The sequence below is a fragment of the Acinonyx jubatus genome, chromosome D3 (assembly GCF_027475565.1).
Source record: "Acinonyx jubatus isolate Ajub_Pintada_27869175 chromosome D3, VMU_Ajub_asm_v1.0, whole genome shotgun sequence".
Lineage (NCBI taxonomy): Eukaryota > Metazoa > Chordata > Mammalia > Carnivora > Felidae > Acinonyx > Acinonyx jubatus.
Window position 1 is genome coordinate 54,680,499 of NC_069392.1, and position 22,886 is coordinate 54,703,384.

General features: G+C 39.3%; 1 protein-coding gene across 28 annotated transcripts in view; it reads left to right on the top strand.

The window, feature by feature from the left end:
* The window catches only part of DTNA (dystrobrevin alpha), a 352,058-nt gene that overhangs the window by 285,037 nt on the left and 44,135 nt on the right, over positions 1 to 22,886 (top strand). For 14 of the 28 annotated variants that reach the window (XM_053206596.1, XM_053206598.1, XM_053206597.1 and 11 more), the window contains 4 exons: positions 3,850 to 3,933; positions 5,656 to 5,745; positions 13,375 to 13,452; positions 14,013 to 14,105. In XM_053206596.1, coding sequence (XP_053062571.1) covers positions 3,850 to 3,933; positions 5,656 to 5,745; positions 13,375 to 13,452; positions 14,013 to 14,105 — 345 coding nt within the window. Of the gene's footprint in view, positions 1 to 3,849; positions 3,934 to 5,293; positions 5,581 to 5,655; positions 5,746 to 13,374; positions 13,453 to 14,012; positions 14,106 to 22,886 lie in introns of those variants that run through there. The other 14 variants (XM_027068758.2, XM_027068761.2, XM_053206615.1 and 11 more) reach the window with 6 other exon arrangements.

A 22,886-nucleotide genomic window follows, 5' to 3' on the forward strand; every position in this document is an offset into this window, starting at 1 on the left:
TTACAGGGGAGGCTGAAGTAGAAGAAAATATTTCTTCCTTGGTGTTATCTTGGGCTGAAAAGAAGAAACAAGTGTATCATCTGCATCTGTGCCCAGTTAGGAATTATGTAGTCAAAGGTATGTCAGAAAGGCTCTAGAAGAGGTGGTCTCCCCTCTATACAAACTCCTTTTTGTTTTGCACAGTTCAGCAGGACCTCCTGCACCGCAGGGCGTTTGTTTGCTTGTTGACATCCAGAGCTGAGCTGATCAGACCTATCAAGATTAGGAATCCACCAGGACAAAGTCCATGCCTCAGGCAGTTCAGAATATGACCCATTAAAGATGCCATGATGGATGCGAGCTTTATGAAAGTAGTAACTCTTTCCTCTGATGGACCTAAGCAAATACCATCAAATGATTTGTGCTGTGACATGTCTATGGCTTTATGTAAATACTACAAGGCTCTGTCTGGTTTGTCTTCAGCAATACACACAGCCTGGAGGCTTTTGTTGCGGGCATGGGCTAAGCATCCAAAAAACTAATGTAAGCCAATTAGGTAGAATGTGGTTAACTTATTTTTGGAAATTTTTATCCTGAAAATAAGCCTGAAAATAAGCCAGGGGTAAATAAATCTGGGGAGTATCCCAAAGGGCCAATCACTTGCAGAAAACGACCTCGTACGAGCTGTTCTTATTAAGATCTCAACTGTTCTTCCCATAGCCAGAGACAATCACTAAATTTTTAATAAATGAATAAAACTAAGTGAGAACAAGTCTATGCTGTCTGACCTCTGCCATGGAGTCATTTCCTATCAGCCTGGCTAAGAGTTTCACCCCAGGGAACAACGTTCAATCAGAGCTGATGGGTGTAAGGAAAATAGAGAGTGGATGTGAACAGCCTGACTCTAAGAGCTTTGCAGTGGAACAGAATTAGGATGCTTCCTCCCACTTGGAGACAAAATTAGGAAGTGAGGCAGAGTGAAATAAATTTCATGGTCATTCACACTGCAGTATTACCTAGCACAAAGCCTGTACCCCGTCATGCTCCGGCCTGGGGTGTGTGTGTGTGTGTGTGTGTGTGTGTGTGTGTGTGTGTGTGTGTGTTATTTAATTGGCTAATGAGTAAACAAACTTTTAACCTTAATTTCTGATGTGTTATTCAATGAACTAACTGAGGGCAATCTCTGCACAATTTGAGTTCCTTGAAGAGTTTCAGGATTCTCTTAAAATTCTCCACTAATATGCCTTTTTCTGGAAAAAGTTCCATATATTTAACCAGATTCTCCAAATAGTCCTCAAATCAAAGTAGTGATCTATACTCACTGATAATATATTTTTCCAGGGTGAATTTAAAGTCTCAACTTTAAAATGCAAATTGTAGAAAATATTTCATTATTGAAATAACATACAAGAAATTCTGCACGCAGAATGCCCAATCTATATTAGACCAGAATGTTTTTTCTGTTTTTAACTTTAGACGTTTTTCTCTCATTTACTATTCAAATGTCTTTTTCCTAAATAGATACCCCTGTCTTTTTCTTTTTGTTTTTTGGATAGGGGTATCTAAGACTTCTAATTTTAAAATATGCTGTTCATTTAGCTATTCTAAATTATCATAGATACATGAGGCTGCTTAAGTGGTGACATTTTGGTATTTTGGCATTTGTTCTTAGCTATTGTATTTCTTGTCAATTTTACCATGATTAACAGTCTCTATTCTATTCAATTCCTTGCTGCCAAAAGTGATACTTGGTAAGTAGTTCAATAGTCCCCTGTGTGCTTATAAAGACTTATAATCATAAGTGGTTATGAGACACAAAACAAGTGAGTAACATGAGGCCACTTTAAAGGTAATTCTGCCTTCAGCTGAACACTTTCCATTCACAAGACAAATGCCAATTTTATAAAAACGTCCTCTGTGAAGGTCTCGTCCACAGAGAAAAGTTTGCACTAGATCCCTGTGACTTTATCTTGTGGAGCTATTTCTTGTTCATAAGAATAAATATGTTTAAAATTCCCAGCGTGACCTACTTATTAGGTAAAGTAACTTCTCATTTGATTATGGAGAAAACAGGAACCTCAGTTCCTTTGACAGCCACCATTTGGTGCCAAGGTTAGTTATAGTTGTGTCCCAAGTTCAACATTTCCATGATGAACCTGAAACATAAAGCCATTCACTAAGAAACTGTAGTTTCAGCTTTGTGGTGGCCAGGTTCCATAGAGTAAATTTACTAGGCTCGGTAAAAAGCATTCCAACTCTACTTGTTTTCTCATTTCCTGGAGCTAGAGCACAAAGGGAAAATTAAAAAAAGACAAAAGAAAACCAGAAACGTGGGTCAAGGTGATAGTTTCAAACTTCTTGCAAAGTTAAAAATGCAGGTATTTCATTCCTCTTACTGTTTTAAAATCTGATTTACCTAACTTTTCAAAAATCACATAGGACATTTGCATAAAATTAACATCCTTCTTAGGAAATGAAAGTGTTGTGCTCAAGGTAGAATTAGTTTTAAACTAGCCTCATGTGGGCCAAGACACATCCTAGATAAATAATGCAAAACGCTAAGATAGTCTTCAAAACTCCAGCTAATATATTTACAGTAGATGAAATAGTTAAGCGCTATTTTGACCTCATCCAACAGATAATGTCTTTTAAAATCTTAGAATACTGTTTAGCACCGAGTACCGGGAACCAAAATTTCAGTGAATTTTTGCAAATAGTGCTGTCAAAATTATAGCATTGCATCCACTCCCATAAATGCACTGAGACAAACAAGTCTACCTTTTCCCCAGGATCTCTGCATTGTGGAATCCAACACCAGCTGGTTCCCTAAGGTAGAAACTAAACCATTGCAAATGTGTCTCTCGATCAAGCCAACACAACTAGATTCTGTAGGCTACTGTGATTAATGTCTAGTGTTCAAGAATCCTGCACCGTCAAACTCAAATATGGAACTACCCTGAGATCAAATGTCCTCTGACTCAAAATGATGCCCTGCCTCATTATCCATATTCTGAACTCTCAATTCCATCTCATAGAGCATATTCCAGCGAACCTAACATAAGACTAAAAACCACTTGGAGATGAGACAGGCATCTCAGCTCTACCATTTTGCCTGAACCAAGACCTTAGTGATAGGGACAGAATGCCAGGCGATAATGAAAAATAGCGTTGGAATGGCAGACCCCGTGTTGTCGGAGCTTGAGGCCGTGTACAATTCTGAGAAATACTGAACCTATTTTCTTTCTCTCATCATATGAGAAGAACTGAAGTTTATGGGATGCCTTGCACTATGTGCCCTATTATACGGAACATCCAGATAATAGAAACTCACTAAACCCTGTTGTGTTTGACAGCATCTTCACATAGAACAAATAAGGCATGGTATGCTTTTGCAACTGAGTCCCTCCAGACCAGGTATATTGAGAAAGGGCCATTGTCATGCGGAGCACAGGAAAAGCTTCTGAAGCCCCAGGAATCCTCTGCTTTCCAAGAGGATGTAGATTCTGCTTATCATTAATTTTTCAGAGCTTCTCCTTTTAGAAGACAGTGGACCTGAAGCTGCCCCAGAGTCCTTGCTCCATTCAAGAATGTGACTCAGTGAAACAGCAAGGCTCAAAGCTCACGGATAAATATTCCTATGGCATCCAGAGGCCTTCCTCCTAATTGTTAATGGACATTCCACGTTTTCAAGGAAATGTAACTTCCCAGAACACTTAAATAATTTCAGTGCAAAATACAAAATTTTGTGTTGATCCTGGGTATGATAGATCTCTGATCTTTGCAGCCCTTTTCCTGGAGAGATGGTGGATAGTTTTTAACTTGTGACTTTTATTTGTTTTAACTTTCCACGCACACTGTACTTTGTTTTAGGCCACCCAGACCTGTAACCAGCATGAATGACACCCTCTTCTCCCACTCTGTCCCCTCCTCAGGAAGTCCTTTCATTACCAGGAGGTAAGTTCCCATCTTATTATGAAATAAGCCCTCTCTTTGGTAATGACCCCTAATTCTGGGTTAAGAAAAATTTTCTAATGTAAGCCAAGTGTGGAAGATGACTGTTTGAAACTAGTTTGTAAATATCTGTCACAAGTTTTCACTTTTGCTCATTTGGATGCTTTCGAAGATGGCTGGGATGGCTTTTGGGATTAATGTCACTTCTGGAAACTTGCATTTACGGTTCACCCACAGTAGGAATGTGGGATATGTTTAAGTTTTATGATCAACACACATGTATTCCATCTCGTTGAGAAAGTCACCTTTGTATCACTTGGAATGGCCCATTTAAGCCGGGGAATTGGAATTTCAAGATGCAATGGGAAATTTCTTATGTACGTTCTGAAACATTGTATAATCTCATCTCAAAATTTGGTGAACTCTGGAGTTCCTGGGGCTAAAAGCTGGAGATCAAATTTGGAAGTATAGTTTCCACATAAGTGATTTCAGGGATTATAACAAGAACTTTTTTAAAAGGGTCTCCTGTTTTTTATACAAAGATTCACTCCCATGTGAGCAAAGAACAGGTGAAGCAAATACTTCTCTTAGAGCTAGCTTGATAAATACGCAGGGTCAAGAGATACTCCAAATCATTTGATCAAATCTCACCAGTAAAGTACCAGGAACTTATTTTATCAATACATGGAGAAGGCTCACAGGAAAGCAGAAACAAAGGTAAGGAAAAGTGGAGTGAGTAATGAACCTAAGATTTCAAATGCCTTTCAGCAGGAAAAAAAAAAAAAAGAAAAAAACAACCTCATGTTTCATAAAGAGAACATAATCAGCCTTTTCCCCTGGCGAGGTTTCTGAAGTACCAGTTTCACTGTAATATCCTGGTACATTCAAGTGAGTGTTTGCAGACAATGAGACTCAGAATACTGCTGATTTTTTTCCCTGAGTTCCTATATTTGCCCATCAACAGGAACGGGAGATGAAGATGTTCCCCATAATTGTAATTAGTGTAATAAATAGAACGTTGTAGTTGACGGTATTGCCCCCCCCTCTAAATTAAGCAGGTCTGTAACAAGAGGAAATGAGGACGCACTTGAACCGCAGAACACCCACAGTGAAATAACATGGTTTAGGCGCTGTGTGTTCCTTTAAGCGCTCCTTTTCAAAGCCACAAGCATATTCAACCATCTTTTCCAAAACAAAATCATAAACTGTAAAATCTGTAAGAGACACGGGCCTGTACATCTATCTAGGGAAGATCTGCCGTGATGTTAAGAAAGATGTGCTTTTATCAGGAAACCCTGCATTCTGCAAATGTCAAGCAGAGGTAGACCCCATCCTTACTGAAGGTCGTTTTATATCATTTCAGCTCGGACGGTGCTTATGGTGGATGCGTCTAGATGGATAACATGGCTTCCTCTCCTCTAAAATATCCCTATAATATACTTTGAGCTGTTCTGGTTCCTCCAGGGTGCGTGGTACCCGTTAATCCAAACTATGATCACTTCCCCTTTTTCCCATTTTCAGTCCTGTTGGAATGTTCTCTGTGAACCACAGATAACGTTGTTTAAAGACTGCGGTTCTTTCTGTCACCACGGAGGTTAGCCTCTGGTTTCTGTTTTGAGGGTGCTGTTCAATAAAGCTGTGTACACTGAATGCCTTTCCTCTCTGAGTGGGCCTTGCTCTGTCCGTGGAAGGTTTTAATGAGGTCTCATTGTTTGCACCCCTCAGGTCACCTGAGGGGATAAGTGCATCCAGCCCTGTGGCTGAAGAGCATTCGCTCATAAAGCTGTATGTAAATCAGCTTGACCACGGCTCACGGTCAGTATCCCAGCGCTCAATCACTAATCGTAGTTAGTAGTTCCATAGCTAGACTGCTAGTCATTCTCCTCCATCACTAAAATCCTCTTCTCGTTATGTCTTAGTAGAGATATAGAAGTCTTCCGGGATTTCATGAGATTCCGTGGAGAATGTTCAACTCGAACTGGGCTTCTCAGCTCTTTCCTCTCTTTTCTGCTTATGTTAATTGATTTCACAGCCTCATACCCGTATACATGAGATGCATATATATGAAGAGTACCAAGCCGATCTTCTTCTTTGGATGAAACTCTGCTTTTGTATAGTTTGCAAGACCCCAGTTGGTGATTTCTTAGATTCTTGAATCAAAGAGCCTCTTGGAAAGATCTTTAGCACTAATGGCATAAGACCAGGACAATGCCACATGGCTGGACCATATTGTAGTAAAAAACTTGAGAATTTGTATCCACTATCCTACTAAGTCTGGACCACTCTTCCCCCAGGTCAGGCAGTCTGATTCCTATTTTTTTATATATATATATTTTTAATGTTTATTCATTTTTGAGAGAGAGAGAGCACAAGCAGTGGAGGGACAGCGAGAGAGGGAGGCACAGAATCTGAAGCAGGCTCCAGGTTCCGAGCTGTCAGCATAGAGCCCGATGCAGGGCTCAAACCCATAAACCACACGATCATGACCTGAGCCGAAGTCAGCTGCTCAACTGACTGAGCTACCCAGGTGCCCCTGATTCCTATTGAAGTAGCAATTTAAAAACGACCTTCATGCTCTCAATGCTTAATTTCTATCACTTGATAATGCTGGTTGGTGACCCACTGTTTATTTCTTAACCACGTCCGTACACGAAGGTCGATGGAAACCCATCATGCCAAATGTAGGCATAAATTATAGGTCCTGTTCTTCCTACAACTGGAACTGAACCAAACAGATATGACCTAGAGCTCTGCCCTCACTCCTGCCCAAACCCAACCTCCCTTTTCAAAATCTAATAAAACCTAAAACTTAAGCAAGCAAGGATGGCACTGGTCAGTGTTAAGGCAGCATTAAGAAATTAGGGAGCTTTAGCACACAGATATTTTATTTAGCCTGAGCTTTTGGCCTTTCGTATTGTGACAGATTGGGGAAAGATAAAGCAGGACAAGGATGAATTGAAATCACCACTCCAGAATCCTCTCTACAAAGTCCTGGCATTACTCACCTAGAGTCCTTTACAAGCATACCACTTTGATCTTCAGAAGGCAGTAGGGTATACCTTTGAAGTCTTTGGACACCCTAGCAATACACCTCACACAGATTTATGAGTGTGTGTAGCTCTGGTTACCACCACCATCTGCCACAGCACCCCCGGTTCTTATTTCCCTTTCTAGCTGTGCACTTGATTCACTTTTGCCTTACATAAAAGAAAAGAGGAAATTCTCAAAGGCGCTCTCCCTTAAATGTTTGATGTCTTCGTGTGTGTGTGTGTGTGTGTGTGTGTGTGTGTGTGTGTGCAGTTAGGTACAATGTGGGCCAAAGGACCCAATTCATGGGCTAATTCACCTCATGCATTTTTGTGATCGTAACTATATCCCTAAACCTAGATTATTTTCTCATAAACGCGTCAATTTAAGGGAAAAAATGTTGGATCATTGGAAGTCTACCATCACCACTAGGAAAAGGCTCCAGTAGCCATGTATGGTGTGGCAGCAACATTTTCTAAGCTTATGAAACATAGACTGTCATTATTGTAAGTAGTATTGTCAGGCCCAAAGAGTCCCTTCTCCCCTTCACCACCTTCAGCCCCTGCATATCTACTATCTTGGCTGGCATCATGCCCCCTTTGTAAAGTCCCAATCACCTTGTCAAAATCCTTGCCTCGTTTATGGGAGAAAGTTAACCAGGCCTTTCCTATGTAAAATAAGTTTCTTTACTTATGGCCATCTTTTTCATTAGCCACAACAACATAGTAAAAGTTTGAATGGCTACGTTCTTTTACCCCCAATTTTAGAACCATTTCTTAAAGGTTTCACATATATTTTCACAAATGCAACCTCTAAATTAATAACTGCTCACAAATCACTTTGTCCGTTATATATATAGCCAGATCTTGTCGCTCTCCCAAATACCAGAAAATTGCTTGTGATTCATAGAGTGTGTCAAACACCATCTAATATGCTGGTTTCTGGTTTGTCACAATGACATTTGGTTAACAACTGATACCATATTAGACTCAGTTACGTGCATGGGGAAGGCACACCATCCACCCCAACCTCTCCGCAAATCTGGATTCTTCCCAGTGGAGCAGCATTTGTGAGATTTGTGTTGGTCGACTGATTGGTCAGTTGGTGGATTGGTTTGGGTTTTCAACCACAGAAAGGCTAATCCACTGTGTCCTTTTCAGTTTTTTTCAAACACTTTGCTTATCCTAAGATGCTTTGCCTCACAACCCAGATTCGTTCATCAGACTTAAAACAGTCACACCTAAATTCTAAGCATTTGTGCTTTGGTAATCAGAAGCGAAGTGAAATAAAATCGAGGCATTGAATTGGCTTCTGAAAATCAACGTTTTCTCCATGGTTCATTTTTTTCTAGGATTAAAGCCCATCCTTTCCAGTCAGGAAAATAGATACGTTTATAAATCAGCATCGTAAAATAGACAACTTATAAGCCGACCACCCTGAAGGTTTCTTCACTCTTTTTCACTCTTTATGTTGTCTGAAATTTCATGAAATTTGAAATAATTACTCTTTGAAGTTAATTCTTTATTCCTGTAGCCCCAGAGCTCCACTAATGTGCTAGTTTTATTTTCAAATTGGAAGTACACTGGTCTTTACACTCCACTCTGTTTCCGTACAAAACTATTAGCGCGTGATTACACCTGCAGCCACCTCCCTTCCGCCCTTCCATGACCTTTATTCTCTTCCTGCGGCTGCTTTAGTTCTTCTCTGTGCGTGCCTTGCACCCAGCAAACTTTTCTAGATGCTCTTTTGGCTAAAATGCAATTGACACAGCTTGATGGTATCTGGGGGGACGACATAGTAAATGTAGTGAATCACATATGGCCTAAGAACTCTTATTATTTCCTCCACAATACCTGCTTAAAAGATGCTCTGGCTTTCATGCCAGCCTGAGTTGATGACAACTAATTTTCCCGCTGAAACACTGAGCTAGTTTTTATGCTTGTTTGCTGATTTGTAGGGGGCAGATGGTTTGTCTCAGATCTCAGGTATGGAAAGCTAGAGAAGGAAAGGAAAACAGAATTTGTCCAGAAATTATCTCGACAAAACTGACTTGTGGACACTTTTTTATGGTTTTTAACTTAGTTTAATGCCCTTGTTGCTAGTCTGGGTTAATTATAGTGAGAGAAATTAAATGAAAAACAGCTTTTTTGAGATATAATTGACGTACAATTCAATGAATATATTTAAAATAAGTGCACAATTCAGTAAGTATTGACATATATAAACAATGCTGTATGTGCATATACACGTATGTTAATATGCACATTAAATGTTCATATATATTATGAACATATATGTTTATAAGTGTGCATGTACACACGTAGAAGTATGGCTATACACGCATATGTGTGCATGTGTTTACATACATACATGAGAAGCAAAATTTTGTTCACGATTAACAGTTACTTCCGAAGGGACCAACTTCCATGCTTCACCTGTCTGAACACCACGCAAGGTTATCAGTTATTTAAAATCAATAAAAATGAATATATCTGTTTTTAATTTGCCATTATTCACATATCATTTTCCATTTAACCATTGTGATAAGAATTATTTTACCTTACATAATGTGTTTATGTAATACTGCTGCTCTGTGAGACTACATCCAGGACTTTTATTTAAATTCTTTTATTTTCATGTTTAATAAAAGAAAAAAAATGTTTGACCAGGGCTAATATAGTAACACAGCATAAACAAAAGTGGCTTTTAAAACCATATTTCAGGTGTAAGCAAGACTCCGGGGAACATTTCTGTGTGATCATGTTACCTTAGACCACCCCAAAAATGTTTGCGCTTCAGCAAAAATGCTGACACCTGTTGTCACCCTTCAAAACCGAAGGTGAATTTTAAATAAATAAATATGAGACATTTTGAATTTGCTCTATTGTTCCAGAACTCATTTTATCATTGTATGTGTGCATATGAAAAAATTTGGGAAAAGGCCATTTATCTTTATAGTCTGAAAAGGAATTAGTAAGTCTGAAAAGGAATTAGTAAGAACATGCAAAATTTTTTAGAAACAAAAAAACCTAAAGGAATATTTCCTGCCTTTTTTTCTTCCAGCAGAGCACATAAACTTCAGATTTACCTTGTCATACCCTCCAGGGTACGATGGTCACCACAGCCGTTAATGTTAGTGTGTGCACAGAGGAATGAACTTATACAATGCCAGGGACCTGGTGGGGGGAAAAAAAAGAAACAGTGAGAAAAAGAGATATGTGTACAGAGTTTTAGAGATGGTGACCCTGCTTTTCCTCGGGACTCAGATTAGAAAAGATTTATCGTACATGGTCAAGAGGAGCTCCAACTAGTTCCCACCTTCAGAAATTAAAAGGAAGGACACATTTTGATTTGAGAACAAGGCATGTAGAAGAAGGAGAGGCTTTTACAGATAGAGTTGTGTGCAAGCCATTGTTGCATTTTTGCACACTGACATGCCGAAAGCATTATTTCAGGGGAAGAATGTAGGTTTTAATGTGCCTGATCCCAAAGCCCACAATGAATTGGAAATACGACCTAACTTCTCCACACAAACAGCCAAGCTACAAAATGAAAGTTTAAAAATCTAGTATAGTCTGTAAAACATGGTGAGTGCATATTGCTTTGAAGAAATGATAATAAACTATATATTGTTAGTCTCCTCACAACTCAGGAGAAAAGTTTTTCACTCTGCTTTCCCTCCTCGGGCTCTTTGGGAGCCACAGAAGAAATTCTGGTGAAGATACTTCACATGAAAAGTCTTTATAGACCCAAGCCTTAGGTGAAATCTGCCTCTCCTGTCAACTCTGTAAGTTCTTGATCCATTTCATTTAGAAAGAGTGGCTTTTTTTTTTCTTGTCTTCATCATGAACTTGGCTTCCTCTATACATGGTTATATTTTTGGCTTCCCAGAATTTGAGAATTTGAGACTAGTTCTAGGAAGTACAGAAACTATGTGGACAATGAGTACCAAAAGTCAGAAATGCTCTTGGCCCTAGATACTAAGAGCTGTAGCAAAATGAAGTAAATGGTATATTTCCACAAACTCATAAATGCAGAGAGTGTAATTTCCATATTTTCCAAGAACTGGTTTTCCCAAGAAGTCATGTGGGAGGCAGAAAAAACATAAAAGAATTTTAATGATTTCTTCAAACCCACACTGCCAAGGGCCAGTGCAAAGAAAATGACAACAAAATGAAAAGAGATGTATGCAGATAGAATGTCTGCTCCTCCTCCCTTTGAAGGAGGAAAGGATTTGGGAAGAAGAAGAAAGGAAGAAAAGAAGAGAGGAGACAGGCAAATGGAGTAGGGGAAGGAGAGAGGGGCTCAAAGAATTAGGAGGAAAAGAATAAGGCCACCAAAGGAAAATCTGGGCCACTGCTCGTTTCCTGAAATCAGCAGACTTCCTCCTGTGCTAGTGCCTGGCAATGACCAAGTGGCAGGATGCACTCCTGGGGCTCTGCCCACACATCACCTTCTTCCTGTGAAACTTCACTGGAGTAATTGGTGGCAAACACATCCTCACGGTTGATCCTCTTGTGTTTCTTTTCTTTAGTGGTCCTTTCTTTCTTCTTGTGCATTCAGCACCAGAAGTTGTACCTGTGTAGTTATTAGGCTTTTGATTTAAGGAAATACCATCACAATTTCTGGGATTCGAGGGACAAAAAGCATAACAGGGCAGAAGTAGTTAAGTTTGGAAGGAAGAATTATTGATATTTCACGCCATGTTTTTAGTGGTCTTGCAGGGATTGGAAACAAATTATATAATAGGTACATCTATCTTGAGTTCTAAAACAAAAAGTTGGGGAGGGTGGTAATTGGGCAGCAGAGAGACTGTAGTTACTGGATAACAAATACAGAGGGATATGCTTCAGGAGACAAGGTTTGGAATGCTGTTTTGGTGGGATGATGGGAAAATACCAACAATGATGGTGGCGTAAGGTGGCTATTTTGTCCTAATGGACAGTTTCATCACCTTAGAAGGGGAAGATCAAAATGCTGGAAAAAAAAATCATTATGTTCATCAAGAAATTAAATTCTCCTAGAACATTAATCATTTCATTCTTAAAGTCAATTCCATTTGTGTGCAGTTTTAAGTAATAGGTGCATCCCTGAAAAGCTAAGTGAGATCACACATTCAACAAACATGAGTGCCTACTCTCTCCTAGACATTTGCTTTATAAATCAAATTTTATTTTTAAGTTTTCCAGCAACCTTATAGTACATACAATACTAAAACAAGAACTCTAATCACAATATGCATAATCCTAATGTGATATTTACTTGCACATTTGTATTTTTTTGTGTGTGTGCTTCATGGTCTGAAAGAGTGATACTTTGTAATAAATCCTTAAAACTCATAAAGTTTTTAAGATTTTAACTACTTTACAAGCCATCTTAATACATACATATATTTTAGAACTTGTTGAAAAGTTGGGCAAGTTTTTGATAAGACCTCGTAATTTCAATCGAAGAAATTAACAACTTGCCACCAAACAAATCAGACAGTTAATTTTTGTATTCACCATGAAAGGGGTGGGTGGATAGTTTTAGGTCCACCAGTGTTACAGGGAAAAAAATTCTTAACCTGCAAAGGAGCAAGTTCCCTTTAAGTGCATTTACAAGTACAATTGTAATACTAACAATCAATACCATTTTCCCAGTGAAACATGACCAGTAGATCTTGGGTCACTTTGGCATGGCCACACTTTATGAATTATTATTTCTATTTCTATTTATCCCTTAATAAAACTACACTTTAAACTTTTCAAACTGGCATTTAAATTACTAAATAAAATGAGTATTCCTCATAATGAACCTAAAATGTTAAGAATTTGCTATAATGATGGGATTCTAGTCACCAGTTACAGACACAGGGAAGATGAATATATATTTATAAGGAGCAAAGGTCTATTTCTCTGTTTCTCTGAAAGTTTTCTTTGCAGCTTCTCAGCAAGGGTCAGGTGACTTGTGCCTGGAGTGGTAAAGCACTTCTAATATGACAGCGATCTTCTAACTAGGTAATTTTCAAGTGTGTATTCAACTCAGAAAGTTGGACAAAATAAGGAAGGCTGGAGAAGTGGGATCTAAAGGCTGGCAGGACTTCGTGAACTATTCGACTGTTGACATGATAGTCTGTAATGAATGTTGAATGGATTTTCATGATGTCCAGGCAATGCAATCTATTTGTTAAACAAATTGCAGAGGTCAACCTGTGGATCATGGATGGTTGTGTAATTGCAATTATGGTTCTCAGGCCAGGTTTCTACTCCTAGTTCAACTCTGTGGAAATCTGCAAACATCTTGAACATTTCAAAATACCAAGAGAGCTGTCCAAATGGAGCTTGGATCTAGACTTGGGAGTGTCTGTAGCCAGTTCTATTCTTGAATGCATTGCTGTGTTTACCCTCTTCTTGGCTTTCCCATCTTATTAACTAGCTCTCCTCCCAAGGACAGTGAAGTAGAGCAGAACAAACTGCTGGCTAGGGCTGCTCCAGCTTTTCTGAAGGGCAAAGGGTAAGTTAAAGCCAGAGTGTCCTGAAACCCTGAATTAACTCAACTAAAAGTGGAGATTCCTTGTGTCAAAAATGCTTTGTGTTTGAAAGACCGTCTTTGATTTAGCAAAAGCAGCTCTATTATAACCCAACTAACGGCACCAAGTAGTTCTTTTGAGTAGACACATCTGTGTAATTCACTTTCCCTGATTTCCTTTTTTTTAAAATGACTAAACTTCAGATTTGATTTTCCAAAGGATACTTACTCTTTGCTTGCAACCCAATCAATGTGTTTACCGTACAGATGAATTTCTTGGCTTTACTGGCTTGAAGAATGCAATTCTGTTTTCTTAAAAGTTACTTTACCTAATTGGAAATCTTTATTTTTAAACTTAGTGAAATGAAATTGTGTATTTCATTGCTTGGATTTTGCTTGGATTTTTCATAGAACATCACTTATTTTTCCTCTACCTGCTTGCTTTTCCAAATGCCTTTTCTATCACGAACCCACTCCCACCTGCTCTGCCTATTTCTGTCCGCCTCTCCCCCCAACACCCTTTCTTTCCTCCTGCCCTGTTTCAGGATACAGTACAGCCTGAATGTGGCAGACAGGCTGGCTGATGAACATGTTCTCATCGGGTTGTATGTCAACAGGCTCCGGAACAACCCACCATGGTTAGTGCAGGTTTGGCTGCTTGACTGTCCTTAGACAGGGTAACAGTCTGCTCCCTTGACAAGAAGTCTCAGCAAGGGGCAAGTGGATGCCCTTAGTGTCCTAAGGGTCACTAAGTCATCTTTGAATTGATTCAAATTAGACATCCTTCATGACGTTAGTTTGAACACTTCCCACTCATATACCATAGAATTCATATCCTTGTTTAAACATAGCGAAAGGCAAAATTTGTGTAAATGGATGCCATGCTAAATATTAGCCTTCAGTGGATGCCGGACTCTGGGTCTCCCCAGTCGATTGTATTATATGTGCCACGTCAAATGCCCACAAAATAGTGATGCAAGAATTTTCTTATTCCAAGGACATGGATACCTCCACTGATTTGGAAGACAATGCTCCATTAATTTAAGATTGAAGTAAAAGAGAGGAAAAGTGACAAGATGGGATCATACCATGGAAATCATTTCCCTAATCATAGCAGTGGGAGAAATTGTCTTTCAACTCTTCTCTGGCTTACAAATGTTTCTGGGTAGCCATCCTGATAAAGTCTGCTTTCAAGTCCCAGAATATGCAAAGCTTTCTTCCAACTGTGTTAAAATGTACGAATTCAGATAGCCCCTGTGTATTCAGATAAAAGCATTCTTAAAGATTTTCTCGTTCTATTTTAATTGCGATGTAGGAGATTCCTCTCACTGGTTAAAGTTACTCGGTTGTGATAATATACATTGAGTAAAAATGAAGATAAGTGGACAGACTATGTATTTATCATATGTTTCAGCCTAGTTTAGACTCCTGATTTACAAATGTGTTTACCCGTTTCTTAGAAATATGTGAATTTTGCTTAGTAACTCTAACTTTCTCTGAACTAAAAGCCAATGGACTTCTTTTTTTTGTAATTATTAACTATGAAGTGAACCAAGGGATTAAATTGCCTTTAAAATAGCTGGCCTCCTTTCCATTACAATTTCACAAAAAGCATCCCTGAAACACATGATGGCCATTACTCAGTCCTCATCACCTTCGCCACTTGGTATTGTTAGCCACTTCTTTGTTTCTAGAACTCTCCTTCCTGGACTGTTTCCTGTTCCCGATGCCTGTAACTGTTCTTACGAAATTAGTACGTGAGTTGTTTTAGGAGATAATGATGTACATCTATTAGAAGTTACATATTTACCTTAATTTGTATCTTAAAAATATATAAGCAGCACCCTAGTTTCATTTTATACCATGTCCTAGTTTCACGAAGATAAAATTAAATAGCACTCTTCGGTTAACCCCACCTTTTGTTCAAAGTTGCCGAGCTTGTAGGTCACACAGTTCCTCTTCTTTATTATATCTCAGCCTCTCAAAAGTATGAGCGAGAAGAGTGACAGCTTTAATCTTACTCCCAGTGAATTTGGTTCCCCAATGTTATATGGTATCTGAAACAATAGAACTAAATATGGAATTACCAAAAAAAAAAAAAAATGTATTGACAGTCCTCAAAGAAGCAGTCAATACAGATTCAATTGTGTCTGAAGGCAAAGCTGTGGTCTCACACTGTGTCCTCTCCCCCGTAATTCTGAGCACATTCCAGCTACTTCCAGCACTCTTCTTTGACCTTTTCTTAATTAAATTTGTGAGAAAGAAATCTCCAAAGAGGAAATCTCACAGTTTGTCACCACCAGCCCTTTTCCCTACTCAAGTGATTGATCACAATGACTTGATGGTCACTTAAGACAGTAAAACTGTCTCAGCAGAGACACCTCACATCTGCTTGATGAACGCAGGAGGCCATATCTATTTGGAAAACAAAGCAGAATTTAAGACTGACCAACGAAGCCGACTCCTTGTGAATAGCTGTTGCCCTCCGTATTTCTCAATGCTTTCTCCTGTTCTTAAAAGTTCCCAACTCTCTTTTGAATTTCTCATTTTTCCTGTATTTCCTTTTTGTTGAATTAGATCCTCACCATTCCCCACACTTGCCGTGATTATATAAGTGATGGGGTGATGTCTCACCTTCTCTGTCATAATAGTTATAATGCTTCACCATCATTCAACTCTGGTGAGATATGTCAGGGTAATAATCCTAACAGCTACCGTTTTTTAAAACACATGCTTCCTGCTAGCACTGTGTCAAAACCTTATTTACATAATTTCTCCTAGCCCTTAATGTAAGCCTGTAGAGTAAATACATTCATCCCCATTTTGTAGATCAGTAAAGGTATCAGTTTACAGAGTTCACATGACTCTCCCACAGTCATACAGCTACAAAACAGTGGATCCAGGATTTAACCTACCTCATCCCAAACACCTAACTACTCTGCTACATTGCCTCTTATAAAACCTACATAAACAGAAAGCCCTCCAGAAAGCTTTTCGTGACACTGCTCCCCACTGCATCTACCCTATATCTATTTCCTGAAGTTGCAAATCCTACTACGTTATTTTTATTTCATTTTGACAGATATTTTGAGCACATACTAGTAATAGGAATGGTGATTGTGTTACCATTTTTGTATTTAGTTTATGCATTGTTGTTTCCCATTGTAATTACAACCTTCAAAAGAGTAAGAATTTTGTCTTCAGTCTCTTGTATCTCATCATGGCAACCTGGATATGAATAATACATTTTACATTACTGGAGTACTTTGAAAATTACAGAACCCTTTCTTACACATTATTTGCTCATCAAAGCTCTATAAGTTTGGATATTATCAATTCTATTTCACTGAGAAGTAAATGCTAGCTCTGACACATTAAGAGACTTATCCAAGGTCACATGCTAGCAAAGGCTTGCGCAGAGGTCTTCTGACACTGGGTCCCATCTATTTTCCACCCCATTCTTCAGGCTCCCTATCTGCACATCCTTCATGAGATGGTCTACAGATAGGAACCTAACTGCTGTTCTTGATTAAAATATTTGTTTTGTCATTATTCATGTATGCTCCTGCTTAACTCTGGGGGACTTTTCCCCATATTAAGGACTTAATACAATGGGAAACTGACTAATTTGTAAATAGTCTGCTGCTAAATTAGAGAAATCCTTGTGTTCTTGCTGGTTCTGATGTCAGATAAGCCAAATAAATGAACTGTGGCTCAAGGGAGAATTCCTGCTGTCTTCCTAATTCAGTGAAGTCTTAAGAGCTTTAACGGTTTTCAGCCACCTTTTCCAATGGGGGAGAAGGGATATCAAAATGTAATGAGTGGAGGGCTTTTTCTGCCCTTCCCTAAAGCTTATCAAGTGCTGGCCTTGCTAGTGGTTTATTGGGACCAACTGATGGGCAGACTAAGAAGATGGGAAACCAGCCCAGAACTTCCAACTCTACCCAACTCTAATTATATCCTTGATACCATATGCGTAAGCTTCTGACATAGTATTCTCAGCTCTGAAAAGACCCCCCCTCTGTAAGGGAGAGAGTGCAGTTAAAGGCTACAGTCTATCCTTTGATGTCATGATCAATTACTGTCACTTAATTAGACCTCTGATTGCACATAAACAGGTTAAAATTTTTTCTGCTTATGTTTTTCTCTTAAGAAAATTTATTTAAATAATTTTTATATTGTATAAATATCCATACCAATAAATTATATATTTGATTCCATTTCTGGATTTCATAGATGGGGTCTAAATTATTATCGACTTGCCTGCTTAAAACCTTTTAATAGATTTCTACTGCACTTGGTTTGCACCCCAGCCCTGACCATGGCCTACAGGCCTGTGCATGACCCAGCCCTTGCCTAGCCCCATACCAGCCTCAGTGTCATGGGCTTCTCCCAACTCAGTCACAATACTCAGCAGCATCCACTTTGATCAGTCCTACAAACAGTTCCTAAAACTGCCTCAAGACCATGTTACTAGTTCTACCCTATGCCAAGAACATTCTTCCCATTTGACCCTTGACATCTCCTGCCATACACCCATGCTCTGACCTCCCTTACATGTATGTAAAGGCTGTTTCTCTGGCTTCAAACTCAGATTAAAGCCATCTCCTTAAGTAGGTCTCCCATACTAGTCTCTATCATGGCCTACCATTTATTTCATTCTTTCCAGAACTGCAATCATTGGTTGATAAGTTGGTTGGTTGATTAGTTTACCAGCTATCTTCGCCGTGAAGCAGGGAGTTTCTCTGACTTGTTCATTGCCATATCTCTGGCACCTAACACAGAGCCTGGCGCACAGTAGGTGCACAATAAATATCTGTTAATGTCATGGGATATTGATAGTGCTATCGGTATAAAATTCCCTCTCACCCTAAACGAAATTATTAGAAGTTCTTGGAAAATCTTTTTTACCAGTAAAATAAAGATTTCTACTTTTAAAATAAATCACCTATTATAAATTAGCCCTTTAGTTGAACATTTTGTGTAAGAGTATAAAGTAGGTGAAAAAGCAAAGTATTCAGCTTTGCCTATGGAGCAGTGGTAAACCTGGGTAACCCAAGTATCAACAATTCACTGACATGGGGAAAATGACTGATGGGGGGCAAAGAAAAAAGAAAAACTAAAAGTGATATTGGGAAAGAATCTATTCGTCACTTTAACGTTCTCTGATTTCTTCCACTTTGTATTCGTTTTCTAGAGCTACTATAACAAAATACCACAGACTTTGTATCTTTGACAACAGAAATTTATTTTCTCACAGTTCTGGAGGCTGGAGGTCCAAGACCAAGGTGCCAGCAGGGCTGGTTTCTCCTGAGGTCCCTCTCCTTGGCCTCAGATGGCTGCCATCTTGCCGTGTTCTTACATGGCCTTTTTTCTGTGCAGAAACATCTCTAGCTCTCTTCCTCTTCTTATAAGGACACCAATCATATTGGCTTAGGGCCCCACCCCTACGACCTCATTTTACCTTAGTTAACCTCTTTAAAAGACCTACTCCAAATACGGTCACATTCTGAGGCACTGGGGGTTGGGGCTTCAACACATGAATTTTGGGGAAGACACAATTCAATCCATGACAACATCAACACTAAATCCGCTGAAGTGTATGCCTTTAATATTTTTAATATGTAAGCTAAAATATGACCCTTTTTAGTAAAGGTTGATTTTGAAAAATATAAATGTGTTGCAGTCTGTTGAAAGAAAAAAAATTATTATCTGCACTCACTGATAGTATCTTTTTTATATGAGTTTTCATTTCCATACTAATACTATTTTTTTCTTCCATAAGAGGTTTAGGAGTTTCAGGTATAAAACAAGACTCCTGAGAAAGGTATTCTCTTAGAATTCTAGAAATATCAATCTGAAGAATATCATACCACCAGCGTGCATATCTGCATTGACTACATTGTACACAGAAGTTTTCTCAGAATACTCAGATGGGAAATTGATTTTAAGATGAGCTCATTTCTCGAGGCCCCTGGGTGGCTCAGTCAGTTGAGTGTTTGACTTCAGCTCAGGTCATGGTCTCACAGCTTGTGAGTTCAAGCCCCGTGTTGGGCTCTGTGCTGACAGCCTGGAGCCTGCTTCAGATTCTGTGTCTCCCTCTCTCTCTGCCCCTACCCTACTCGCACTCTGTCTCTCTCTGTCAAAAATAAATAAACATTTTTTTAACTTTATAAAAAAAAAAGATGAGTTCATTTCTCTGATTCTAATACATTTTCAGTTTCCATGGAAAACAAGAGAGACACTACCAATCCGATGAGGTCATTGATGCAAATTAGCTAGTGTAGAACTAGGCACATGGGGGAATGACTCAATAGTGATTCCTTATTTAATTTTGAATAGGATTGAAGGCATACAATAAAGTAGATTTAAAATCTCCTATTGTAAAACCTGTCCATTATAATATGGTAGAAAAAAATGATAGCTCGTGGGTATTCATCAATATTGTTAACTGGATGACCTTCAGAGTATGTTTTCTCCAAATGCGCTCAAATAAAGAACTTGGCATGGGACCTGGTCTCATATGTTGCTTGATAAATTGTATAAAAGGGACATTTGATTACAAACAAATGGCCGTGTTGCCACTTTGGGGAAACAAGAGAAAGCTGTCACTGTTCAGCTAACTCGTCCCTCTGTTTAGGAAATCAGAAATGTAAAGTCCACCTAGTGCTTCCGTAAAATCTTTCATTGATTCAACTAAATGGTCTTACTTCTTTTTTGGTATACCCTAGAATACTGGCCAGTAACCAACCAAATGTTCGAGAGCAAAAAGCTAAGTTATAGGTAAGGAGATGATCATGCAAAAATGATTATACTGAGACAGTGTTACCTGCTTTGTAGAGGTAAAAGTAAAAGGAATACTCCCATAGAGTCTCACCGTGTGCTCTGGCACTGCTCTAAACGGTACATAATAATCCTCCCAGCACACCAGGAGGTATATTATCACTATATCCCTGTATTATAGATGAAAGAACTGAAGCACAGAAAGGTTAAGTGATTTGCCCAAGGTCACACACTTGTAACTAAGAGGGCTGACGTTTGAATTCAGAAATGATCCAGTCCCACCTCCACCCCTAAGAGTAAGTATTTCTTCTGAGTGGGAGCTTACCTTTTCCAGATACCATCATCTGCTTTCCTAATCTTTAAAACAACGGAATTTGAACCAAAGAGAATTTGCCATGACTGCAGGTGGGGAAGATCTGATGTTGATAAATATGAAAGAGTGTAATGACATTTCTGTGAACCTTAACACCTATAAAGAGCAGATAAGGAATCTGCATCCGGCAACTGAGTGTATCTTGATTCCAATTCCGCCAAATGTGAATACTTCACAGTTCAATTTTAGACGGCATGGTTAGTGTTAAAGTACTGTGTTTTATCTTTACCCTTCTGATTTTCCCAGTGTTGAGAATGCACGCAGAGCCAAGAAGGATAGAGAAATGTGGACCAAAGTCCATGACGCTGCAAGCCAGAGAGCTAACCTGTATTTGTTCTTTTGTCCAACTAACGCTTAGGCACTTCCTGCTGTGTTCCAAGTGCTGTGCTAAACATTCGAGGTCTAATGGTGACAAAATGGAACCATTCTTTCCTCAAAAAAGCTACAGTTTAGTAAAGGATAAAGACAAGTGAAAAAGCAATGAGAACGCAAAGGGTAACAGGTACAATAAGGGCAGTGAGATGCCGTGGGATATGTGAGGAGCAAAATCCCGAATTTAGAGGTTGGAAGTGAGGGTAGGAAATGGCAGCTGAAGCCAACAGCAGGATGATGAGGAATCAGCCAAGTGGAAGCGGGTGGAGGAGGCAGAGAGATTGTTCAGAGCAGAGAAAATGTGGAACTTCTTGAGGAACTTGACCCGGTAAGGCTGCTAGAGTAGCAGGGGTAAAGGATGAAGCTAGATTATGCAGGACCTTCTGAGTCTTATGGAGGAGTTTGAAAACTGAGAACCCATTGGAAGATTTTATGCATAGGAATATTACAGCCAAATTCATTTTTAAAAGATCACCGACCACAGGATGCAAAATGAATTGGAGGCAAGACTAAGTCTAAAATGGGAAGAACCTATTGAGAGGGCTTCATGACAATTCTGGATGACAGTGGCCTGGAACACACCCGTGATCATTGGAACGGAAGGAAATGGAGAGTTTGAAGAGGGTAGAATGCAAGGCCTTGGTGTTACAACAGTGAGCTGGTAAAGTCAGGGTCTCGATAAAGGAGTTTGAAGGCATCCCTATAAGGATGCCATTATCCTGGTAAGTTTTATCATTAGTATCCAGGAAGATTGCCATTTCATGATTTCCTATCTTTTCCTTTTAAGCCAGTCGTTAAAGAGACACCAGTTGAAGCTTTGAGAATTAGTTCATTTCCCTCCGCGTTCGTTAGTCCCCTAAAACCACTTCTTGGGCCCCAGAATCACTTTGCTCCTTTCCGCCCCACCTCTCTTCTGCTCACTGTGCTCCCGAAGGCCTGAACGGGCTCTATTCCCATAGCATGTTGCTCTCAACCAACTGCGAAACAACCTGATCAAGTAAACCTCCACTTCAGGGCGACTAGGAATGCCTTCTAAGCGGTAATCCTCCTCTCAGCTGTTTGCATTTTAATGGAAGAGTAGTGCCTGAGGCCCAGTGGCCTTAAAAAATTAATTTCTGGTGATAAAATTCCTTTCACCCATTCAGGAAGATGGAAAAATATTAAGAGAAAACTTAGAAGTATTTCCGCTGCCCTTTAGACCGCATTAGTATTTGGTTGACTGTCCTGCCTGGGAAGTCAGTACAGGCTTGTAGAGAAACCAAAGAAATGTGAACAAACCCTGGGTTCCCAGAAACCTTTGCTAAATCACAGTTTAGTAGGCCCTACCTCAGCCGAGGCCACTTACGTTTCTTAGGATGCCATTTTTGATCACTAGCAACACACAATGGCCATGCATTTAAGGTAGAAAGTGGAGAGCTTTCAAAATAATGGATTTTTCTGCTCTGAAATACAGTCTACACAGCAGCCACTTTTCAATTCATCATGGTCTTGTAGCAAGATTACTGATTATAAAGTCTTGAAATGAATAGCCAGGGATGGAGAAAGTGTTGGAATCGGTATTTCTCTAACGATTTGGGGATTATTGGCCATTCATTTTCAACTATTTGTAATTGGAGTCTTGAAATAATGGAATTTATCAGAGGAATGCCTCATTCACCCTTGTATAATTTGAACATACTAAAATGGCACATGTGGACTCATAAATCGTTTGTGTGCACAAAGGGGTAATATATCACTCCACCCCTCATTCACTCAGGGCTGGGGGAGGGAAGGCATGGAAGTATGAGTTACAGCTTACTAGACAGGATCCCATAACTTCACGTCTTACATCTCCAAGAGGCTTTTTTAACGTAGCCTTTATATTATTTATACTTGCTGGTCATTCATGATA